At 36.1% G+C, this 18,687-nt stretch overlaps 2 protein-coding genes across 7 annotated transcripts in view; both read left to right on the forward strand.

Annotated features, from left to right (window-relative positions):
- Nucleotides 1–6,815, forward strand: part of miip (migration and invasion inhibitory protein) — a 73,673-nt gene extending 66,858 nt beyond the window's left edge. For 4 of the 5 annotated variants that reach the window (XM_062037558.1, XM_062037559.1, XM_062037561.1 and 1 more), the window contains 7 exons: nucleotides 55–160; nucleotides 244–355; nucleotides 432–517; nucleotides 583–709; nucleotides 3,041–3,137; nucleotides 3,210–3,329; nucleotides 6,539–6,815. In XM_062037558.1, coding sequence (XP_061893542.1) covers nucleotides 55–160; nucleotides 244–355; nucleotides 432–517; nucleotides 583–709; nucleotides 3,041–3,137; nucleotides 3,210–3,329; nucleotides 6,539–6,661 — 771 coding nt within the window. In that variant the 3' untranslated portion in view covers nucleotides 6,662–6,815. The remainder of the gene's footprint in view (nucleotides 1–54; nucleotides 161–243; nucleotides 356–431; nucleotides 518–582; nucleotides 710–3,040; nucleotides 3,138–3,209; nucleotides 3,330–6,538) is intronic. The other variant, XM_062037562.1, reaches the window with a different exon arrangement.
- A 93-nt stretch (nucleotides 6,816–6,908) lies between these two features.
- The window catches only part of tnfrsf1b (tumor necrosis factor receptor superfamily, member 1B), a 29,179-nt gene continuing 17,400 nt past the window's right edge, over nucleotides 6,909–18,687 (forward strand). For both annotated transcript variants that reach the window (XM_062037549.1, XM_062037550.1), the window contains exons 1-2: nucleotides 6,909–6,966; nucleotides 11,837–11,980. In XM_062037549.1, coding sequence (XP_061893533.1) covers nucleotides 11,939–11,980 — 42 coding nt within the window. In that variant the 5' untranslated portion in view covers nucleotides 6,909–6,966; nucleotides 11,837–11,938. The remainder of the gene's footprint in view (nucleotides 6,967–11,836; nucleotides 11,981–18,687) is intronic.

An 18,687-nucleotide genomic window follows, 5' to 3' on the forward strand; every position in this document is an offset into this window, starting at 1 on the left:
AATTGCCAAAAAATTGCAGTTCTCCTTTAAATAGATGAATATTTTTTAATACAGAAGAAGATGCAGAATCGAGTGACCTTTCAGACGGAGGATGCGTGTGCAGAAGAATCTTCCTACAAGTGTCCTGTGCGTCCGTTACTTGGATATGACTGGATCGCGGGTACACATCTTCCCTTTTGTTGTTGTCTATCCCCATTAAATATACATTCCTATTCAAGACAACTGCTCTCTGTCTTATTGAAGGAGTCCTGGATGTGCAAAACACTTTAGCAGAATACTCTGATGACTTCTACAATGAACTGCAAGCGTTTCGAACAAACAATAAAAGCGAGTGCATCCACCAGCCACAATCAGAGTGAGTGCTGCTCATTGTGTTCTGTTGCTGACGCTCGACTTGTCCTCTAATCATTACTTCGTAATGTGCCCTGCAGCCTTGAATTTTGCATGGATAAACACTCAATCCTGCCGATGCTTGCAGACACTGGCAGGCCGGAAGCTGACACGCAAGTTCATGAGTGTAAGACACAGTTCTTGTTGGGTACAATCCTTTGTTCTAATTATTCTCATCTTGCTTGTGTTCAGGTACATTCTCTTACAAACTCAACAACAGATTTTTCCCCGTCTCGCTTCTCTCTCCGGAGTGTTGTCCTGTGTGCAAAAGAGAAAAATCTTCACACCCGCACACCATGGGTGATCCAGCACTCGTCAGGTAAGAAAACGGTAACTTAAACGACAATTTTAACACCATTAACCACCCTAGTTGCAATTCAGGTGTTTCATCTCCAATTGCATCTTCCTCTCTGCCTCTTTTTTATGTAGAGCCAATAATTGACATTTAAGGAAAATGTTACAATTTTATATTAATGTTTGAAAAACCAGCAAATGCTGATAATATTCTCCCATTTTTTAAGCCACATTGTTACTGTTATTTTGGGTGGAATTGTAAGTTGAAATGTAATATGTAGATGACACGAGTACTTTTTAAGTCTAAACTGTCACAAAGTGTTGGTGACGAACTCCGAGATGCAGAGAAGGCAGGCTTTGTGCGGGAAAACATAATTTAATGTCCAAAAATTAAGAATAAAACACAAATCAGAAACCCGGAACAGCCAAACTGGAAAACGGGAAACAGGAACCAGCAAACAGGAACTAGGAACGAAAAGACAGCACGCTGCACACAGCTACAGGATACAGGTACAGCTTCAACGACAGGTAGTAACGACATCGACAATACTCCAGCCCTGACTGGAGGGCAGGGCAGGTATAAATAGCAGCCGGCTGATTGACACCAGGTGTGGCCAGGGGTCAATCAGCCGCAGCTGAGGGGAAACAGCGCTCAGGGAGACAAGCAGGAAATAGAGCAAACGCAGAGGAAAAACTAAAACATAACCAAACTGTCAGTGACAAGCCTGACATAAACATGATGATTACTAATACAAAATAATCCCAACAGTAAGATTTTTAGTACATAAAGTATTTTGCTCTGCAGTGGCCACCTCTTGTATTGTTGTGAATCCTTTACACTGTATGTTCAAAATAGTAATACCATATTTTCTGGACTATACAGCGCCCCCACCAAAACTTTGAAGAAAAAAATATATTTACCTATATTAGCCAAACCGGGGACCATAAGCCTCAGATATAAAGCGATATATACCGATACATATACATTTACATATCTTAATTGTTTTCCAATGGCGCCTGTAACGCCGCAGTAAAACGACTGATCAAACAAGATAAAAGTCATCGTCGTGGATCCACTAGCTGTGGAGGCTTGCTCTCCAATCAGCTCAACAGACTCAATAACTCCACAGTGATGTTTTGATGAATTTTGAAACTGAAAAAATACAAAACGAATGCCATTGTAAGTTAATAATACTAACACAGACTCTTGTAACCTGTTAGCACAGTTGCCAATAGTAACAATGCTAGCTTGATTACATTACGATAGCACGTGCAAATATGCATGAAAACACCCCTACAAACATCACACATGGGATGGTTTAGTAAGTAGAAATCATTTAAGTTATATTGTACATTTTACAAACATTCCTTTTGAGCAGAAACACTATGGACAAATATACTTCTGGCACGAAACAGGAAGTACATTGTCCAACTGCAACACCTGCAGTGAGCAAATTCGTCCAAAAATGCCGCCCTAGCACACACAATAACACACCTTTTTCCGTGTCTCTGTTGGCATAATATGAAAACTATTTGTGGAATACAAAACATTACGGCCGTTAGCGAAGAAACATTCATAAATTAGCCGACCTGTTTCATTAGCCGCAGGGTTCAAAGGATTGGAAAACAGTAGCTGCCTTTTAGTACAGAAAATATGGTAATTGTTCATTAATGGAAAAAATTAAATAGAAAACATTAAAAGTAACTCGGGAGTTTTGCTTAATTGAAGTATTCACAACTGGAACTAAATATTCTTTTAAAAGTGTCTCTTGCCAATACACTGTGTTTCCATGATACAGACAGCATTGAAATTATTAAGATTAAAGATTAAAGTACCAATGATTGTCACACACACACTAGATGTGGTGAAATTTGTCCTCTGCATGTTTCCGTCTGTCTGCGGTATAACTGATTACAGTAAAGAAATTTAAAATTGTTTTTCAAATGTAAAAAGTAGGCATTACTATATGCGATATATAAATTAAAACTATGTGTAAACTGTGACGTGGAAACGCATTGCATTGTGGGTCTTGCTGGAATCTGAATTTGCTTATTTACATGGCCAAATGCGAGACTCAGTTTTTTTTTTAACAAGTTCAAAACATGGTGCAAACGTGCGGCATCATTAACTGCCACAATGGTTGTCATGATCGCTTTAGGGGAAAAATAGGATTTGGGGAGATTTTTCTCATTTCCAGCATACTTGTTGGGAGACTCTGTATGCTTTTCTAGTTTTCTAAAATGTCACATAGAACATGACCTGTGTAGGACAGTCTTACCATAGCAAAGGTACTTCCACGTCCAAAGTTCAACTATCCTAAGGTATACTAAGTTTTTGTGTGCGGCCAATTTACAGGGTCACCATCCCTCGCTTTTCCGTCCTGCCTCCTTACAAGTACAAAATACATCGCCGCTGCAGCTTCGAGCCATCTGACAGTTTGGCCTTACCATCAGTAAGTACGCTTATAAGTTATATATTCTAGTGCACTTTATCTTGTTCCTCAAGTGTCTTTACTACAATCCAGCACTGCCTTTTGGGCTGGCCTAACAGGGTTCAAGGCTTCTTGCTCCCACCAAGCAACCTGGACCTGCGCAGTCACCTCGTTAAGAACAACTTTACTCAGCTACAAGTTGAAGAACGAGAGGTGACATTTTTTTTACTTTTAAAATCTGTCATTACAAAGGCAATACAATGGAACCTCAATTTTTTAACCACTCTATTTGCAAGCTTTTTGGTTTACGAACTTTTAGATAACGCCAAAAATGCATCTTTGTGCGAACCATGTCTCTGTATGCGAACTAGGGATCTGCTGATTATCGGCTAGGCCAGTTATCGGCACCGATTTTTGGCATTTTGACATACAGTACAGGCCAAAAGTTTGGACATACCTCATTCAATGGGTTTTCTTTATTTTCATGACTATTTACATTGTAGATTGTCACTGAAGGCATCAAAACTACGAATGAACACATGTGGAGTTATGTACTTTACAAAAAAGGTGAAATAACTGGAAACATGTTTTATATTCTAGTTTCTTCAAAATAGCCACCCTTTGCTCTGATTACTTTTCCGCACACTCTTGGCATTCTCTCGATGAGCTTCAAGAGGTAGTCACCTGTAATGGTTTTCACTTCACAGGTGTGCTTGAAGCTCATCGAGAGAATGCCAAGAGTGTGCAAAACAGTAATCAGAGCAAAGGGTGGTTATTTTGCCGAAAGTATAATATAAAACACATTTTTAGTTATTTCACCTTTTTTTTTGTTAAGTACATAACTCCACATGTGTTCATTCATAGTTTTGATGCCTTCAGTGACAATCTACAATGTAAATAGTCATGAAAATAAAGAATACGCATTGAATGAGGAGAAGGTGTGTCCAAACTTTTGGCCTGTACTGTATATTGCTATCGGCCTTCTTTTATCGTTTTTTTTTTTTTTTTACAACTTTATCACAAATACATCAGCAAATACAATATATAAACATATGATACCAGTATTTAGTATTACAAAATAAAAAAAAATGATAAGTGAGAGAGTAAGTTAGTAGTAATAACCAGTGCTCCTTTCTGCTAAGCTGCAGCTCAGATGGCCATCCCACACCCGCACACACCTTCGCTCTCTTTCTCTCTTTGGAGTGCTCATATCTGACAGCTCGTCTTCTCTGCTTATATAAACTTGTCAGAACTTGAATTTTTTTGCCAGAAGTTCTAGTTCTTGTCCTTCTTTTCCTGGGGTTTCTTCCTTTTTCAATTAATTTTGTTTGTTTTCGCTACCGCAGCGATCGCACGACAAGCCTTCCTGTTCGCAACACTCGCAGCGTGCGTGGGCTCATTTAAGGGAGGGCAGCAAGTTTTCATGTTCTGTGATTTAGTCAAATAAACATCAGAGATAGATGGACATGAAGATGACAGAAAAGATAGCTGGGAAAAATTCACACCTTGTGTAAATTGTCAAATAGGAGACTTATATAATACATAAAGAAGAGCAGGCAGCAGCTAATTTCTGGGTTAGGCTACATGAATTATCCCAGAATTAGTTGTATTTAAATGTTTGCTATATTTAAAAATCATATATTTTATATCAGTCATACCATTTAGAAATCATTGATGTAAAATAAATTGTGTTACAAATTGAGAATGGGAAAGTGAACATATGTGTTGGTTATTGCTATCAAGAGAAAATGGCTCAATTTAAGATATTGAATAGATTGTATTTTACATCTTCTCAGCTGTTTAAAATTGGTGTAGTAGATAGCAAGTTATGTATGAAGTGTTGGGCAGCTGAGGGAATTGTTGTTCATTTATTGTGGGAATGTCAGAGAACAAAAGAGTTATGGTTGAAAACAACAAAAGAAGCAATCACATTCCTTAATATAAACATCCCAATGACACTGCAAACTTGTATTCTTGGGGATCTCCATCAATTTAGTAACGTGTCATCAAAGAGTAAAAATGCATTTCTTTCAATATGCATAATAACAAAAAGGGTAATATTAAAAAAATGGATAGATGTTGATAGTCCAACTCATACTGACTGGTATACACAAGCTATGGAGATATCAGTAGAAAAAAACTGCATTTAGTTTAGATAATAATGAGTCATATATTGGAATATGAGATCCATTATTTAAATTTGTTTTAACTATTAAATGAACCAAAATATGACTTATTTGATCTTTATGGAAAATATTGGACACAGTGTGTTGTCAAGTTTATGAGATGCGATGCAAGTGTAAGCCACTGTAACACTGTTGTTCATTTACTTTTTTTTTTTTATTAATGTTTTTAATGATAGTATCAATGAGGGTTTTTTAATCACTGCTATTTTGAAATTGTTTGTAATATTGATACTGTTGTTGATAATATTCATTTTTGTTTCACTACTTTTAGATTGTTTTGTGTCATGTTTGTGTGGCCTCAATTGCTCTGTTTATTGCTATTCTGAATGTTTCTGGGTCGGGTTTGGTTTTGGAATTGGATTGCATTGTTATGGTATTGCTGTGTATTGTTTTGTTGGTTTGATTAATAAATTTAAAAAAAAAAAATTAATTAAAACGAGAAAATGGGGTAGGATTAAATAAGCTTTTCTTCTCCCTACTCCTTTTCGGACATGTTGTAAAGAGAAATGAAAATATGTAATGTATCTTATATTGAAACTGTTCATGTTCAAAATAAAGTTCAACCAACCAACAATTCAGGGTTCCTTACAAGTGAACCATACAATGTATTGACTCCATAAACTGCTATAAAACTGAGTAGATGGCAAGTTTTTGTGATGTACGAAAATCAAATACTTTTACCAATTTTCCCAGGAGAAATGCTGTTGAAATGCAAATGTGGTTCTTCTCAGACACACATAATAAAGGTGTTTGTGAAATCCCCTCATGTTTTTTGCTGCTAATTTAACCACAACATTGGCGCCGCATTAAACATTATGTAGCTACTGGTCCAACGTTTCCCAAAAAATCATGTTAAAAAACGACTTAAAGCCTTGTCCAGCTGTTTACTGATGTGTACTATTCATTTTTTGCTAAATTGTACTGCAAATCAATTATCTGCTCCAAATATCAGTTACCGACTTTGGGTATCCATGTGTGAATGGGGAGTGAATGATTGACGGCTTGTCAGTTCTCACTGTAAAGCGCTTTGCGTGTATAGAAAAGCGATATATAAATCTATTCCATTGTTATTATTATTTTTATCAAAAACCATATCGGTCCATCTCTATTAGTGAAGCTGCGATCTTTGAAGTGCAATGTGGCGAGGGCTGACTGTATTGTAAGGGTGTAGCCTAGGTACATTATTACATAATGTGTTGGTAGTTGACAATGAAATAGCTCTTTGTGATTTTCCAGGATCAGGTGACCAAAAGCAATCGCTCTGACCAGACACCAGCTGTCTGTCGATTGGCTCGGTTCCACTTCCAGCACTTTTCCCCCAAAGGAAATTTAAGACGTATATCTTCCACCGAGAGCTGACAACAGACCCTCAGGTGTTTTTTTGGTAGTTTTTTTTTTAACAAGACGATTATGGCAACTGTAAAACTGTCAAACCTTCATTGTGTTTCTTGTGTATTTTCTTGTCAATCAATGAAAGTCATCGTGCCTTTAAATAAACATTGAAGTTCGATCATTCGTGTGTGATGTTTCAATTTGTGCAAGCACCACTTGAGAGCTTTTGTCCTGGCTGGTCTATCAGTATTAAATGCTTATTTGTCAATCCCTCCAGGATTTCGCTGGTGTTTGCTGAAAATGTCTGAATTCGAAGCACCCACTTCAAAAAGGTTTGACTGTTTTGAGGCCTTGCTCTTATCAAAAACACTGAATGAACTTGTGATTTTATACATTTGTTATCAATGTCTTTGTAAGTCTTCCTTGAAACTTCAACCTCAGAATACATGATTTCAATCAAAAAATGGAAAACAAATACTGTATTGACAAAAGTAGACACTAGATGGCAGTAAAAGCACATACCGGTACTCAGACCTCATTGTGAAATTACTGTACAAGTGTACTCTTAATTCATCATAACTAATAGTGGTGATACTTATAATCCAAGAAAGACCACTCAAGGCTTCCTTACTGTCCACTGTCTGCTCTATCGTCCACAAGTTGCAGACATTCTTTTATATATTTTACACTTCAAAAGTGTTTGCCTTAAACATTCATTTATATTCCAATACATTTAACCCGCTTGCTAAGAGCCTTTGCAAATTGTTGAGAGCAATCTATAACACACGGTTTTGATGGAAAATGAGAGACGAGAGATTTTTATCACACATCAACATCTCTAACATGTCAATGCTGCTTCTTTGCTATAGGTCAACATTGTGAATAGAAATGTGTTCTTAATCGCCTGACATGGAGAAATAAAAGTTAAATAAATACATGTTAACTAGGATGTAAATATTTATATACGACTTCACCAAGCAGGCTTAGTGCTGTAGACAGATGACAAATGTGCTGGTTATGCAATGAAGAGTCGATTGTTGTTTCTGCTTCGTCGACACAAAAAACAAACTCCACTTGTTATTAGACAGTTGATAAGCGCGTTTAAGCGGCGCTCAGAGACATTGTATTGGCAAAAATGTATAAACAATATATACATATATGTACATATACAAACGTGTATACAGTATGTAATGTACACATTCAGAATAAACATAATATTTACGTTTTTTGCTCATTTTAAAGGGGAATTTTGCCAAACGTTCACAATCATTATGAAAGACAAGACGACGGATGTATTTTTTTTTTTATGCAAATAATAAATATATGCGTTCAAAAGTCTGCTTACAATGGATATTATGGGAGCTGCTCTATTCTGCCTATAAAGCCCTTAAAAACATCCAAACACCTCCATTTAGGTTTTATATACATGCTGTAAGTCTGTATGTAATATATTAACGGGCACATTTATAATATTTTACTTTAACGTATGTTGATCATTTTAAGCATACACGGCGCATTAATTTCAAAAACACATCAACACATTTTTTCAACAACATCACTGATTATTACTCACTGCAGACTTCATGAGAGCCAACAAACATAATAAAACATCACTTACTGTACAATGTCTGCTGTCATTAGAATGCAGACTGCTAGGATGTTCATATATTCCCATTTAGATTAAGAAAATACTCATAATCCTCGCAAAGAAAATAGGGGTGAACCCAAGCATCTTTTAATGTCATTCTCACCATTTACGGGTCTAAATTGGCTGTCAAAATGTACCAACATGTCGGATTACATCCTCGTCTTTCTATACAGGTGAGAGGCATGATTTATGATCTACAATAAACATCCACAAGCAGGGAAGCGGCGCCACTATAAATAATTTGTCTGCGTTAGCGCTTAGAATAACAATATCACTGATACTTGTTTAATATTTAAGTCACGAAATGTAAACTGAGTATTATTGGCGGTTTTTGATTGTTTTTTATTGGGTTTTATTGGCGGAATAAAGGACCTCCCATTGGCTCCGCTATAAGCAGACCTTTATTTACGTTTATTTACGAGTTAGAATGCATTAAAAAAGATACATTGGTGGTTATGGATTGTGAACAGTAGGCAAAATTCCCAAAAAAGTGCATTTCCCCTTTAAGCGTATGTCGGTGTATTAATTTCACAGACGCATCACAACGTTCGCTTTTCCTTTCAACAACACTACTACTTATGTCAGACTTAAAGAAAGACAACAAAGACTATTTTGGGAAAAATTATGATCCAGATACAAAAACTTGTATTTTTGAGCCCGCATATAAGGTGGATGAGCTACAAGTTTTAGAAGCTGTGTGCCAAACAGATCCAGCTTTAATAAAATACAAATGGCATGTAGCAGTATTGCTCATTATTATTATTAATTGCTAATAAAAACCTACTCAGTGGCCGCCCTGAGATCGGTAGGTTGTGAGTTCAAACCCCGGCCGAGTCATACCAAAGACTATAAAAATGGGACCCATTACCTCCCTGCTTGACACTCAGCATCAAGGGTTGGAATTGGGGGTTGAATCACCAAAAATGATTCCCGGGCGCGGCCACCGCTGCTGCTCACTGCTCCCCTCACCTCCCAGGGGGTGATCAAGGTTGATGGGTCAAATGCAGAGAATAATTTCGCCACATCTAGTGTGTGTGTGACAATCATTGGTACTTTAACTTTAACTAATTGCTAAACAAGAAATACAAACTATGAACATAAAACAATCACTTACTGTACAATGTCTGCTCTCACTGGGGTGCCGACTGACGGGATGCTTATATCTTCCAGTTTCCAATCATAAGGTAAACAAATAAAAAGTGCCATAAATGAGCGTCTTTCAGCGGCTTCATTGCCATCTCCGGGTCTAAGTTGGATGTCAAACTTTTCGGGTTAATGGCTACAACCTTTTACTATCTAAGCGAGGGGCATGATTTATAATCTAGAAATAACTTTCGCCAGCTCAGAGGCGATGCAGCATCTCACTGGTTCAGTATGTCCATATGGCAGCAAAAGCTAGTTAGCTCTCTGTGATCACGGCGCCATTAAAAATAGCTTGTCTGAGTTAGCGCTTATAATAACAATATCGCCAATGCTTGGTTAATATTCAGGCCTCGAGATGTAAATGGAATTTTCTTGGCGTTTTTTTTAGATGACTTCATGGGCTGAATAAATAGTCTTATCCCCTATAGCTGCATTGTTAGCCACCTCGTACTTGTCGTGTTTTTCCGAATTAGAATGCATTAAAAAAAAGAAAAACATAGATATGGATTATGAATGATGGGCAAAATTCCAAAAAAGTGCAGTTCCCCTTTAAGGACAGTTTGTTTTATTTATATACTCTTTTTCTTGCTGACTCATTTTGAAACCTCTCTGTCGCCAGGATGCATCTCGTATATTGTGCTCAAGCTGTGAGCCGAGCTTTCAACTTCCCTTTTTTTTCACTGCGGCACTGACAAATATAAAGTAAAAAGAGTGGGGTTTGCTGGGAAAAGCCGACATGTTTGAAGACGTGTAGCGACTTAAGGCTGAAGTCTATATCTCAGAGAGATGAAATAGGTGCTTGCTTTGCTGCCTGTATGGAACTCATTTGCATTTTTTTTTCCTGTCACATAACAAAGAACACAGGCGTGCCGTCAAAAGGAGCTACAGAAATGTATAAGAGGGGGAGGTGTTATTTTCCGTCATTTCTGCTTTGCTCGAGAAGAACATGTTTAATCGCCTTTGTGTTACGTTCATTGGTCTAAAATGGCAGGTATTTGTGTGAGCTGGTTCTACAAAACCCAAAACCAGTGAAGTTGGCACGTTCTGTAATTCGTAAATAAAAACAGAATAGAATGATTTGCAAATCCTTTTCAACCTATATTCAATTGAATAGACTGCAAAGACAAGATATTTAATGTTCAAACTGAGAAACTTATTTTTTTGTGCAAATAATCATTAACTTAGAATTTAATGGCAGCAACACATTGCAAAAAAGTTGGCACAGGGGCATTTTTACTACTGTAGTTCATGGCCTTTCCTTTTAACAACACTCAGTAAACGTTTGGGAACTGAGGAGACCAATTTAAGAAGCTTTTCAGGTGGAATTATTTCCCATTCTTGCTTGATGTACAGCTTAAGTTGTTCAACAGTCCGGGGGTCTCCGTTGTGGTATTTTAGGCTTCATATTGAGCCACACATTTTCAATGAGAGACAGGTCTGGACTACAGGCAGGCCAGTCTAGTACCTGCACTCTTTTACTATGAAGCCACGCTGTTGTAACACGTGGCTTGTCATTGTCTTGCTAAAATAAGCAGGGGCGTCCATGATAACGTTGCTTGGATGGCAACAAATGTTGCTCCAAAACCTGTATGTACCTTTCAGCATTAATGGCGCCTTCACAGATGTGTAAGTTACCCATGCCTTGGGCACTAATACACCCCCATACCATCACAGATGCTGGCTTTTCAACTTTGCGCCTATAACAATCCAGATGGTTCTTTTCCTCTTTGTTCCGGAGGAAACGACGTCCACAGTTTCCAAAAACAATTTGAAATGTGGACTCGTCAGACCACAGAACTCTTTCCCACTTTGCATCAGTCCATCTTAAATGAGCTCGGGCCCAGCGAAGCCGGCGGCGTTTCTGGGTGTTGTTGATAAAAGGCTTTCGCTTTGCATAGTAGAGTTTTAACTTTCACTTGCAGATGTAGCGACCAACTGTAGTTACTGACAGTGGTTTTGTGCAGTGTTCCTGAGCCCATGTGGTAATATCCTTTACACACTGACGTCGCTTTTTGATGCAGTACTGCCTGAGGGATCGAAGTTCGGTAACATACAGTATACACCGGCGTTTATGTATGACCACAAACTGGAAAATATACCACAAATGCATATTGAGGTCCAGTACATCATTTGTATCAATTACTTCATCCTACTTATTTCATCATTTTAGTATGTTGTCTGCTTTATTACTTAGATTAATTGTATTTAATTTGTTTCACTTACATTAAAAAAAAAAAAAAAATCTATCTTCCTGAATTTCAGTTAGCATGCAGACACCTGGAGGCCATAGGTTATATAACGACTTGTTGTCATTTTTCATCTGTGATTGAAATGTCGGTTGTTAGACTACACATGTCGGTCATCAGTTTGAAGCCTACTCAATAAAAATGCACTTTTTTTTGTCTTCACAGATCAGAGCGACTGCCTGCAAGTTGCACGCTCACTTCCTTCCTCCGAACTCTCAAATCACGTCAAGGAACTTGCTCCACTTTTACATCTGCTGCTGAGAAGCAATGAAGGACGTTTTTGTGCTGCTCTCTGTGCACGCTATGCAGGTACGCTTGACTTTTTGTACTTAATACATGATTACATGTCACTAAAGTACACTAAAGTAATGTTTAATACATGATTACATGTCATTAAAGTACTCTATAGTAATGTTTAATACATGATTACATGTCACTAAAGTACACTATAGTAATGTTTAATACATGATTACATGTCATTAAAGTACACTATAGTAATGTTTAATACATGATTACATGTCATTAAAGTACACTATAGTAATGTTTAATACATGATTACATGTCATTAAAGTACACTATAGTAATGTTTAATACATGATTACATGTCATTAAAGTACACTATAGTAATGCTTAATACATGATTACATGTCATTAAAGTACACTATAGTAATATTTAATACATGATTACATGTCATTAAAGTACACTATAGTAATGCTTAATACATGATTACATGTCATTAAAGTACACTATAGTAATGTTTAATACATGATTACATGTTATTAAAGTACACTATAGTAATATTTAATACATGATTACGTGTCATTAAAGTACACTATAGTAATGTTTAATACATGATTACATGTTATTAAAGTACACTATAGAAATGTTTAATACATGATTACATGTCATTAAAGTACACTATAGTAATATTTAATATATGATTACATGTCAATAAAGTACACTATAGTAATGTTTAATACATGATTACATGTCACTAAAGTACACCAATGTTTAATACATGATTACATGTCACTAAAGTGCACTATACTAATGTTTAATACATGATTACATCATTAAAGTATACTATAGTAATGTTAAATACATTATTATATGTCATTAAAGTACACTATAGTAATGTTTAATACATGAATACATGTCATTAAAGTACACTATAGTAATGTTTAATACATGATTACATGTCATTAAAGTACACTAAAGTAATGTTTAATACATGATTACATGTCATTAAAGTACACTATAGTAGTGTTTAATACATGATTACATGTCATTAAAGTACACTATAGTAATGTTTAATACATGATTACATGTCATTAAAGTACACTATAGTAATATTTAATACATGATTACATGTCATTAAAGTACACTATAGTAATGTTTAATACATGATTACATGTCATTAAAGTACACTATAGTAATGTTTAATACATGATTACATGTCATTAAAGTACACTATAGCAATATTTAATACATGATTACATGTCATTAAAGTACACTATAGTAATGCTTAATACATGATTACATGTCATTAAAGTACACTATAGTAATGTTTAATACATGATTACATGTCATTAAAGTACACTATAGTAATGTTTAATACATGATTACATGTTATTAAAGTACACTATAGTAATGTTTAATATATGATTACATGTCACTAAAGTACACTATGTTTAATACATGATTACATGTCACTAAAGTACACTAATGTTTAATACATGATTACATGTCACTAAAGTGCACTATACTAATGTTTAATACATGATTACATCATTAAAGTACACTATAGTAATGTTAAATACATTATTATATGTCATTAAAGTACACTATAGTAATGTGTAATACATGATTACATGTCATTAAAGTACACTAAAGTAATGTTTAATACATGATTACATGTCATTAAAGTACACTATAGTAATGTTTAATACATGATTACATGTCATTAAAGTACACTATAGTAATGTTTAATACATGATTACATGTTATTAAAGTACACTATAGTAATGTTTAATACATGATTACATGTCATTAAAGTACACTATAGTAATGTTTAATACATGATTACATGTCACTAAAGTACACTGTAATAATGTGTAATACATGATTACATGTCATTAAAGTACACTATAGTAATGTTTAATACATGTTTACATGTCATTAAAGTACACTATAGTAATGCTTAATACATGATTACATGTCATTAAAGTACACTATAGTAATGTTTAATACATGATTACATGTCATTAAAGTACACTATGTTTAATACATGTTTAATACATGATTCCATGTCATTAAAGTACACTATAGTAATGTTTAATACATGATTACATGTCATTAAAGTACACTATAGTAATGTTTAATACATGATTCCATGTCATTAAAGTACACTATAGTAATGTTTAATACATGATTACATGTCATTAAATTACACTATGTTTAATACATGATTATATGTCATTAAAGTACACTATAGTAATGTTTAATACATGATTACATGTCATTAAAGTACACTATAGTAATGTGTAATACATGATTACATGTCATTAAAGTACACTATAGTAATGTGTAATACATGATTACATGTCATTAAAGTACACTATAGTAATGTGTAATACATGATTACATGTCATTAAAGTACACTATAGTAATGTGTAATACATGATTACATGTCATTAAAGTACACTATAGTAATGTGTAATACATGATTACATGTCATTAAAGTACACTATAGTAATATGTAATACATGATTACATGTCATTAAAGTACACTATAGTAATGTGTAATACATGATTACATGTCATTAAAGTACACTATAGTAATGTGTAATACATGATTACATGTCATTAAAGTACATTATAGTAATGTGTAATACATGATTACATGTCAGAGTAATGATGAGTCTAAGTGCCGCTGTGGTGCCTTACTGTATCAGACTTATGCGTATTGGGCTTTTTTCCACCAACATTTCAGAAAATTTAGGTTCCTGGAACCTTTAGTTCCTGGACTTAAAGGTTCCAGTTGAAGTGTGTGGTTTGTGTTTCCACCACATTTCACAGTTCAGGGTAGTTCATAGAAATCAGGCTGATGACATGTGAAGGAGTAGTACAGTATATTTCTACACTGATACCATGTAAATACACTATTTGGTCATATTCATATTACTAAAGAGTAAGTAAATACAATACAAAGCAGCAATAAAATACAGTACAACACAAAGTGTACTGGATATTACATAAAAAGACAGGTTTTTGTCGACTGAGTCTTACATTCAGAAAGTCGTCCCCTCAGTAAATGATGAATTCATGAGGGTCAGACAAGTCCTTCTGGTTCATTTCAGCTGTAGTTAACAATATATAATTAATAAATGTCAGTGTTTATCTCATGGTGACAACACAAACACGTCATCTTTAGCATTAGCTTATTAGCATTAGCATTCGATCCACTTGGGTTGCGATAAATAACAACACAAATGGCGTGTCACTGACTTCTTTTAGAGTATATAACAAAGTAAATAGTGAATGTTTGATGTTATAATTTACCTTCGTTCCCCTCGTTTACTGCCTCCTTTAGTTCACGTTTATCCTCAAACAACGAGGTCTCGCAGTCCCAGCGAGCAGCTCGCCTCGCCGCTTCAATGTCCGACTAAACACTTTATATTCCTCTGTAAATACGTTTCAAAGAGTCCCTCCTCTTTTTGTAGCTTCATGCATTGGAGTGAAGTTGGTCAAAATTAATAAACAGCATGAAAATGTCCACCAGTTTAAAAGACTACGGCTGAGTAAAATTACTACAAGTGACCGTATTTTTCGGAGTGTAAGTCGCTTCGGAGTATAAGGCGCACCGGCCGAAAATGCATAATAAAGAAGAAAAAAAACATATATAAGTCGCACTGGACTATAAGTCGCATTTTTTGGGGAAATGTATTTGATAAAACCCAACACCAAGAATAGACATTTGAAAGGCAATTTAAAATAAATAAAGAATAGTGAACAACAAGCTGAATAAGTGTACGTTATATGAGGCATAAATAACCAACGGAGAACGTGCCTGGTATGTTAACGTAACATATTATGGTAAGAGTCATTCAAATAACTATAACATATAGAACATGCTATACGTTTACCAAACAATCTGTCACTCCTAATCGCTAAATCCCATGAAATCTTATACGTCTAGTCTCTTACGTGAATGAGCTAAATAATATTATTTGATATTTTACGATAATGTGTTAATAATTTCACACATAAGTCGCTCCTGAGTATAAGTCGCACCCCCGGCCAAACTATGAAAAAAACTGTGACTTATAGTCCGAAAAATACGGTAGTTCCACTAATCAGCTCACAGGTGCCCCACAAAAGTTCCTGGAAGTCGCAAGTTCCTTTCGTTCTTCTTTCTCCCCATTGTCAAGTTTGTTGTAATAGAAATAGACAAGGAATAAGAAATAAACTAGTAGTCTCGCATGGTGTAATGGCGGTTTTTAGGAACGCCCCGACTGTGTTTAACCACTCAGCGGTCGACCACACAGTTTGCCCCTCAAAAGTTCCTGGAATCTTCCTCACTAGCAGAGAATAGTTCCTGAAAATCTAAATCTACAAAACCCAAAACCAGTTGGCACGTTGTGTAATTCGTAAATAAAAACAGAATACAATGATTTGCAAATCCTTTTCAACTTATATTCAATTGAATAGACTGCAAAGACAATATATTTAATTTTCGAACTGAGAAACTTAATTTTTTTTTGTGCAAATAATCATTAACTGTCATGTCTTTTGATCATGTTTTTGTTTGGCCGTGTGCTGTTTGGGTTTTGGACACTTAGTTCCTGTTTTTTCACTCTTGCTTGTTTTGTTACCATGACAACCATTAGTTTCACCTGTTGCACATTTGGACTCACGCACCTGTCACTAATCCTGTCTGTATTATTTAAGCTTGCAGTTGCCAGGCAGTCGGCCTGGCGACATTACTTCTGACACCCATGCTATCCGTTGCTACTCATGCCTGTCATAGTCTATGCTTCATGCCATGCCACGTAAGTTTTGTTTATTTCATGTCCATAGTTTTGCCCAAGTGCTAGTTTTTGTTTCATAGTCAACTTTGTACCTCCGCCTTGTGCGCACCTTTTGTTTGTTCCTTTGTTAGTGTTAAAGTAAATCATGTCCATACCTTCACGCCATGTCCCATCCAATTTCCTTGCATCTCGGGAAAACAAACCCCGCCATAGTCCACGTCATGACTTGGAATTCATGGCAGCAACACATTGCAAAAAAGTTGGCACAGGGGCATTTTTACCACTGTGTTACATGGCCTTTCCTTTTAACAACACTCAGTAAACGTTTGGGAACTGAGGAGAGCAATTTTTGAAGCTTTGCAGGTGGAATTCTTTCCCATTCTTGCTTGATGTACAGCTTAAGTTGTTCAACAGTTACCCATGCCTTGGGCACTAATACACCCCCATACCATCACAGATGCTGGCTTTTGAACTTTGCGCCTATAACGATCCGGATGGTTCTTTTCCTCTTTGGTCCGGAGGACACGACGTCCACAGTTTCCAAAAACAATTTGAAATGTGGACTCGTCAGACCACAGAACACTTTTCCACTTTGCATCAGTCCATCTTAGATGAGCTCGGTCCCAGCTAAGTTGGCGGCGATTCTGGGTGTTGTTGATGAATGACTTTGGCTTTGCATAGTAGAGTTTTAACCTGTAATTACAGATGTAGCGACCAACTGTAGTTACTGACAGTGGTTTTCTGAAGTGTTCCTGAGTCCATTTGATGATATCCTTTACACACTGATACCCGCACTCTTTTACTATGAAGCCACGCTATTGTAACACATGGCTTGGCATTGTCTTGCTGAAATAAGCAGGGGCGTCCATGATAACGTTGCTTGGATGGCAACATACAGTATGTTGCTCCAAAACCTATATGTACCTTTCAGCAGTAATTATTAGTTTTTGTCATGTCTTTTGGATCATGTTTTGTTTTGTTTAGTTATGTTTGGTTTTTGGACTCTTTAGTTTCTGTTTACGCTCCATTCTTTTTGTTTCCATGACAACCCATTAGTTTTCACCTGTCCTCATGTCACGCACCTGTCTCACGCTTTGCACTCGCGCACCAGTCACTAATCATGTCGCTGTTATTTAAGCCTGTCTTTTTCTGTTGATCGTCCTGGTGACATTATCCTTACTACCTCTGCTACCCATGAGATTCCTGTTTACCATAGTTCATGCTTCATGCCATGCCACAGGAAGTGTTTTTGTTTCATGTTCATAGTTAATTTGCCTTTGTGCTAGTCTTTTGTTTCATTAGTCAAGTTTGTTCTCCGCCATTGTGCGCGCCTTTTGTTTGCTTCCTTTTTTGTAGTTTAGAGTTAAAAAATAAATCATGTCTTTACCTTCACGCCTTGCCCGCGCCAACTTTCCTTTGCATTCCGGGAAAACACAACACCCCAAGGTCCACGTATTGACAGTTTTTTAGTGTGTGTAAACATACTGGGTGTCTATCTGTCTATCTATCTATCTATCTATGTGGGCGGTGATGTTAGGTTTGGGGTGGGGTGGTCGCCCTTCTGGGGTCTAGTAATAAAAATAATAAATAAGTAATAATGAAGACCAAAATGGGGCAACAAACAACATTTTGTTTAGGGCCAACAAACTCTGTTTAGCCAAATACTACATGGTCTGTACATTTATATGATATAGTGCAGTGTTTACATAGAAATTCATATTGTCAAGCATCTTGCACAAAATGTATCAAAGTCATCATTTTTGTGTTTGTAGTGTTTGGACGTTTTACTGATGTGGACCAGCATACTAATTTCATAAATGTTTGTATCTTTAGCTTTGAATGAACAGTGTGTGTTTGAATGAAGAATGTGTGTTTGCACATACTGTATTTCAAAGTCCCAACATTTTTGGAGAGATATTGGAGATAGAGACTGAGTCGACCTGAGGTTGACAACAATGCTGTCCTGTGTGTGTGTGTGTGTGTGT

The sequence above is a fragment of the Entelurus aequoreus genome, linkage group LG26 (assembly GCF_033978785.1).
Source record: "Entelurus aequoreus isolate RoL-2023_Sb linkage group LG26, RoL_Eaeq_v1.1, whole genome shotgun sequence".
Lineage (NCBI taxonomy): Eukaryota > Metazoa > Chordata > Actinopteri > Syngnathiformes > Syngnathidae > Entelurus > Entelurus aequoreus.